Genomic DNA, 7,068 nt, shown 5'->3' with positions numbered 1-7,068 from the left:
ATAACTGTTTAATCTGAAAGAGAATGGAAAAGGAGCAATTACATTATTTAACTAGAAGCAAATGATGGCAAATCTGGTGACTCATGCCTGTAATGCCAGCACTAGGGAGGTCAAGGCAGGATGGCCTGAGGCCAGGAGTTGGAGACTAGCCAGGGCAACACAGTGAGACCGCCGTCTCTACAAAAAAATACAAAAAATTGGCTGGGTGCAGTGGCTCACACCTGTAATCCCAGCACTCTGGGAGGTGAAGGCAGGCGGATTGCCAGAGGTCAGAAGTACAAGACCAGCGTGGCCAACATGGTGAAACCTCATCTCTACTAAAAACACAAAAATTAGCTGGGTGTGGTAGTACGCATCTGTAGTCCCAGCTGATCAGAAGACTGAGGCAGGAGAATTGCTTGAACCTGGGAGGCAGAGATTGAGGTGAGCCACTGCTCTAGCCTGGGCGACAGCAAGCCCCTGTCTCAAACGACAAAACAAACAAAAATTAGCCAGGCATGGTGGTATGCACCTGTAATCTCAGCTACTTGGGAGGCTGAGGCTTGAGCCCAGGAATTCAAGGCTGCCAAGTGAGCTATTATCATGCCACTGCACTCCAGCCCAGGCAAAAGAATGAGGCCCTGTCTCAAAAACAAAAAATCCCAAAAACAAAACAAACAAGAACAAAAGAAAGAAAGCTATTGATTTATCTTACCTAATTAAAGTATACACAAGAATTACAAGATTATTTTGGAGAATATATGTACATATTTGGCATTTAAAATAATACAGACCATATACTTCTTCAGTAAGTTTGAGAAGTATTTGGCTAAACATAAAAGGGTAAAGTCATTAAATATGGTAATAAAAAAATGCTTTCCCCAGGTGTGGTGGCTGACACTTGTAATCCCAGCACTTTGGAGACTGAGGAGAAAAGATTGCTTGAGCCCAGGAGTTAAAGCCCGGCCTGGGCAATGTAGTGAGGCCTCTTGTCTCACCAGAAATTAAAAAGATAAAAAAGTTAGCCGAGTGTGGTGACACGTGTCTGTAGGCCCAGCTACTCAGGAGGCTGACGTGGGAAGATCACTGAATCACTTGAGCCCAAAAGGTCAAGGCTGCAGTGATCTATGATGGTGCCACTGAACTCGAGCCCAGGAGACAGAATGAGCCTTTGTCTCAAAGACAAAAACAAAACAAAAAACCCTCCATATATGTATCCGTTTTAGAAGGGTTATATATTTCTTTTCTTTTCCAAAATAAAGTCTTGCTCTGATGCCCAGGCTGGAGTTCAGGGGTGCAATCTCAGCTCACTGCAAACTCTGCCTCCCAGGTAGAAGCGATTCTCCTGCCTCAGCCTCCCAAGTAGCTGGGATTACAGGTGTGTGCCATCACAGCTGGCTAATTTTTGTATTTTTAGTAGAGACAGGGTTTCACCATATTGGCCAGGCTGGTCTCAAGCTCCTGATTTCGTGATCCATCCACCTCAGCCTCCCAAAGTGCTGGGATTACAGGTGTGAGCCACCACACCCAGCTTATATTTCTTTTAATGACATACATTTCCTTTTTAACAGTCTCAACTAATTTGGGAATACTTAAAAATTATCCTTTAAGATGAAATCCTAGGCTGGGCACAGTGGCTCAGGCCTACAATCCCAGCACTTTGGGAGGCTGAGGCAGGCGGATCACCTGAGGTCAGGAGTTTGAGATCAGCCTGCCCAACATGGTGAAACCCTGTCTATACTAAAAATACAAAAATATTACCCAGACCTGGTGGTGCGTGCCTGTAATCCCAGCTACTAGGGAGACGGAGGCAGGAGAATCCCCTGAACCCAGGAGGTGGAGGTTGCAGTGAGCCAAGATTACACCACTACACTCCAGCCTAGACAAGAAGAGCAAAAACCCTATCTTACAAAAAAAAAAAAAAAAAATTAAAATGAAATACTAATCATCATCCAGAACCAAAAATTTGAGGAAAAAAATAGCTAGTTTTGTTTTCAATTAAGTAATCCCATTAAAAAAATTAATAAATCTCAGAAGAATCACAGAGGCATGTTAAAAAACATTCATAAGCATTTAAGAATTCTCATCAGAATAACATTTTACCTCTAGGCTCAGAATTATAACCTATGAGCAGGGCATGGTGGCTCACACCCGTAATCCCAGCACTTTGGCAGGCTGAGGCAGGTGGATCACTTGAGGTCAGGAGTTCGAAATGAGCCTGGCCAACATGGTGAAATCCTATCTCTACTAAAACTACAAAAATTAGCCAGCCATGGTGGTGTGCACCTGTAATCTCAGCTACTCGGGAGGCTGAAGCGGGAAAACTGCTTGAACCTAGGTGAAGGAGGTTGAAGTGAGATCGCACCACTGCACTCCAGCCAGGGTGACTCTCAAAAGAAAAAAGGAAAAAAGAATTATAACCTATAATCTTAACCTATTAGTATTATTAATATTCAGGCATTTGATAAAATAAGAAGTCACTTTTAAGTAAAAGCGAAAGGATCATTCAATTTTACAAGGACTACAATTGAAATATGATTTGCCTAATACTATCAATCAAACCTTTACACAATGAGGCTAGACGCGGTGGCTGATGCCTATAATCCTGGGACTTTGCAAGACTGAGGCAGGTGGATCACTTGAGGTTAGGAGTTCAAGATCAGCCTCACCAATGTGGGGAAACTCCATCTCTAGCAAAAATACAAAAATTAGCCAGGCGTGGTGGTACACGCCTGTAATCCCAGATACTCGGGAGAGGCGGCTGACGCAGGAGAATAGCTAGAATCTGGGTGGCAGACATTGCAGTGAGCCATGATCACACCACTACACTCTGGCATGGGTGACAGAGCAAGACTCCATCTCAAAAATAAAAAACAAAAAACTTTATGCAAAGAAAAGTCTGTATCCATGTAGATGACAATCTGATAAGGTAATGAAATGTACCTTTCTTGGAAGGCCTGAAGTCCAGCTATGTCTTCTTCTGGTTCTCCATGTTTATAGAAATGAAGTCCAAGACCTTGAGGATCTTTTTTCTCTGCAGCCGTAAGAGAAAGTTCCACCACACCCTCATAAAAACGCACTGATGGGAAAGAAAAGAATGAAGACCTCTGACTTACTACTAAGTTGGAAACATTTTTCCTTAGCTGGCACATAAAAATAATGATCAAGGTTATGTTTCTACTGTACAATAGCCACCCTGCTGACAAATATATTTCTATTAAGTCTTCAGAAGAAAAAAGTCATAACAGGCCTAAAAGGCACCTGTTAAATATATTTCTTCATTAGAAAAAAAAAAGATCATATTTCAAATAACAAAAAAGAAGAGTGTTAGTTCCCTACTAGGGGGAATAATCTTGGGATTCAAAATACCTGTGCAAACAGTTATAGCCTTTACATTATGTTAGATTTGATTTAAAGTAATTTTTTAAAGAGTAGGCAGATTATACCTTAGAACTTAATGAAAAATTTGAAATATCTGAAAAATAAATATAATCCAGAAAGCAATCTAAAACATACAGTGATTTAACTGGGCAAGAACTGAAACTTTAATGTTAAAAAATTATACATTTTGGCCAGGTGCAGTGGTGCACCCTATAATCCTAAGGAGGCCAAAGTGGATGGATCACCTGAGGTCAGGAATTCTAGATCAGCCTGGCCAACATGGTGAAACTACGTCTCTACTAAAAATATGAAAATTAGCTGGGTGTGGTGGCAAATCCCTGTAATCCCAGCTACCTGGGAGGCTGAGGCAAGAGAATTGCTGCAACCCAGGGAGGCAGAGGCTGCAGTGAGCTGAGAGCACACCACTGCATTCTAGCCTGGCTGACAAGAGTGAGGCTCCATCTCAAAAAACAAAACAAAAGTAAAAGCTACACATTTCAAGAGATAAAAGGAACATTATAGCTTCTGCAAGTCAGTGTAGTCATCAAATACTGCAACATCATTACAATGATACCACATTCCTACATCCTTTCATGTGGCCTCTGATGTTGAAAGAAGATTTGCATCTGGAAAGAGACTTCATTAGCTTGCTTCTTTCATAAACTATCACTTGGGTTGTGAGTTAAAGATATAATGAACATCTTATTTCTCACCTTGTCTATACTGAGCACAAACACTGGAAAGGTCCACTTGATTGCTGATTTTTTGATATTCTTTTAATGATTCCCTTAACATTCTTTCTTTTTCAGTCTTATTTTGAACTTGCCGAGAATGCTGGAGAAGCTCATTTGCCTAAAAGAGGAGACAGCAAGAACTTAAAAAGATATAAAATCAAGCAGACAGATGATGCTGTCAACTAAGTTTTAGTCTATGTCTAAATTTATATATTATTATTACCATTAAAAATGAAAACAAGTCTACAAACTTACTTCTTAATTTTAGGCAGAAAAGTTTTTGACCAAAAATTCCTAGCTATTCTTAATTCCTCTCACAAATATGTTAAGCAAGAGAGCTTTTGTCTGGTAATTCTCTTGCCTAGTCAATATATTATTGGGCAGCAGGCAGTCCATGTGACACTCATTTATTTATTTTTTCCACCTGTAGGAAAGGATCAATAAAAATGCCCCCATTAACTCTAATTCACCAAAAGATTTACTTACAAGTTTTAGTGCTTTTCCTTAACTGCTAAGGAGATAAATTATTCCCTAATTAGTTAAATTTCCTTAATTTCTAAATTTAGTAATTTTTTTTCTTAAATTTTCACCTTTGGCTTTTTTAATATGGCCTAGAAACACTATCAAAGATTTTTTATGGGTCAGGTGCAGTGGCTTATGCCTGCAATCCAACACTTTGTGAGGCTGAGGCGGGCCGATCACCTGAGGTCAGGAGTTCAAGACCAGCCTAGCCAACATGGTGAAACCCTGTCTCTACTAAAAATATAAAATTAGCTAGGTGTGGTGGTGCATGCCTCCCAGCTACTTGAGAGGCTGAGGCAGGAGAATCACTTGAACCTGGGAAGTGGAGGTTGCAGTGAGCTGAGATCTTGCCACTGGTCTCCTGCCTGACAAAGCAAGACTCAAAAAAAAAAAAAGATTCTTTATGAAAAGCTTAAAGGAAGGTTGGGCATGATGGCTCACACCTGTAATCCTAGCACTATGGGCGGCTGAGGCAGGAGGATTGCTTGAAGCCAAGACCAGCCTGTGCAACAAATTGAAGCCCGTCTTTACAAAAAATAAAAAAATTAGCTGGGTGTAGCGCTGCATACCTGTAGCCCCTCAGCTACATGGGAGGACTACTTGAGTTTAGGACTTAGAAGCTGCTGTAAGCTATGATCACAGCACTGCACTACAGTCTAAGCAACAGAGTGAAACCCTGTGTCAAATAAATAAATAAAAATATTTACAAAAAGAACAGCTAACTTTAAGAGTATACACATGATTTAAGAAACCACATATTCCAACCCTTTCTTAGATGAGGATTCTGAGGCTAAGAGAGGTAAAGAGATGTAACTGACTAAGCTCCTATATTAAGTAAAACAAGATGGTTCCTCATGCCATGATATCTCCTGTAACAAACAATGAAATAGGTAATAAAGTATCATACCTTAGAACAAATTGCATCATCAGTGCTATACAGAAGTGGGCAGATATCCTGTAAATGTAGACTAATGCCATCAACAGCCGCATTATCTCTGATGTAGCAGTTGATAAGGGAAGCAATTAATGCCCCTGTGAGTTCTTTGTCCCTGATTACGAGATCTTTAAAGGTGGTGATCTTCAGCTGCTCTTGAAGTTCCTTAGGCACATAAAACACTTTTCTGTCACAATTACAGAAATATCATATTTCTCAACATAATGAAATTATTTTAATAACTTAAAATAACCTAAACATTAAGGCTCTATAACTGAAAAGCGAAAATATGTTAATTAGTAGAAACAAATGTTTGCAAACTTACAAAAAATCATACAGAGTTGAAAAAGAACCTACAGTAGATCTAGGTCCAAAACTCTCACTTTCCAAATGAAAAAAGTAAAGCTTAGGTAGAGCCAAAACTAGAGCCATATCTCCTGGCTTTGGTTATAAAAAGGAAAAAACAATCGCTTGGCTACATCTGAACATCTTGGGCTTACATTTTACTTTTTCCTAAATACCGGTAGAATTCCTTTTTTTTTTTTTTTGAGATGGAGTGTCACACTGTCGCCTGGCCTGAAGTGCAATGGTGCAATCACGGCTCACTGCAATCTCTGCCTCCCAGTTCACTTGATTCTCTTGGCTTAGCCTACAGGGCAGCTGGGATTACAGGTGCAAAACAGTTTTTTAAACTGTTTTTAAAACGAAAAAATCAGTATGTGCTTAAAAGAAACAAAACCACCAATGAAAAGCCACAACTATTCACTGGACACTACTGGAAAGAATTAGGAGATTGCCTTCCAACTTTGAAAAACGGTATATAAGAGTCAAAATTAAACATTTCAGAGTAATCAAATATCCATAAAAGAAAAAATTATTTTTTTTTTACAGAATTACAGCTAATAACTGAGGAAGGAATCACAGACTTAAAATATTACTCTTTTGGCCGGATGCAGTGGCTCATGCCTGTAATTCCAGCACTTTGGGAGGCCAAGGTGGGTGGATCATCTGAAGTCAGGAGTTCAACACCAGCCTGGCCAACATGGCAAAACCCTGTCTCTACTAAAAATAGAAAAATTAGCCAGGCATAGTGGCACATGCCTGTAGTCCCAGCTACTTGGGAAGCTGAGGAAAGAGAACTGCTTGAACCTGGGAGGCAGAGGTTGCAGTGATCTTAGATTGAGCCACAGCACTCCAGCCTGGGTGACAAAATGAGACATCATCTCAAAAAAATTAATAAATAAAACATTACCCGGCCGGGCGCGGTGGCTCAAGCCTGTAATCCCAGCACTTTGGGAGGCCGAGGCGGGTGGATCACGAGGTCAAGAGTTCGAGACCATCTTGGTCAACATGGTGAAACCCCGTCTCTACTAAAAATACAAAAAATTAGCTGGGCATGGTGGTGTATGCCTGTAATCCCAGCTACTCAGGAGGCTGAGGCAGGAGAATTGCCTGAACCCAGGAGGCGGAGGTTGTGGTGAGCCGAGATCGTGCCATTGCACTCCAGCCTGGGTAACA

The 7,068-nt window shown here is 40.6% G+C and overlaps 1 protein-coding gene across 2 annotated transcripts in view; it reads right to left on the bottom strand.

Moving 5' to 3' along the window:
* The window catches only part of NUP155 (nucleoporin 155), an 81,744-nt gene that overhangs the window by 12,325 nt on the left and 62,351 nt on the right, over positions 1–7,068 (bottom strand). For both annotated transcript variants that reach the window (XM_017548238.2, XM_017548239.2), the window contains 4 exons: positions 5,524–5,715; positions 4,074–4,212; positions 2,923–3,058; positions 1–13 (listed from right to left, as the gene is read on the bottom strand). The exon at positions 1–13 is cut by the window's left edge and continues 135 nt beyond it. In XM_017548238.2, the coding sequence (XP_017403727.1) occupies positions 1–13; positions 2,923–3,058; positions 4,074–4,212; positions 5,524–5,715 (480 nt within the window). The remainder of the gene's footprint in view (positions 14–2,922; positions 3,059–4,073; positions 4,213–5,523; positions 5,716–7,068) is intronic.

The sequence above is a fragment of the Cebus imitator genome, unplaced genomic scaffold (assembly GCF_001604975.1).
Source record: "Cebus imitator isolate Cc_AM_T3 unplaced genomic scaffold, Cebus_imitator-1.0 Scaffold205, whole genome shotgun sequence".
Lineage (NCBI taxonomy): Eukaryota > Metazoa > Chordata > Mammalia > Primates > Cebidae > Cebus > Cebus imitator.
This window is presented reverse-complemented; position numbering and strand designations above follow the sequence as displayed.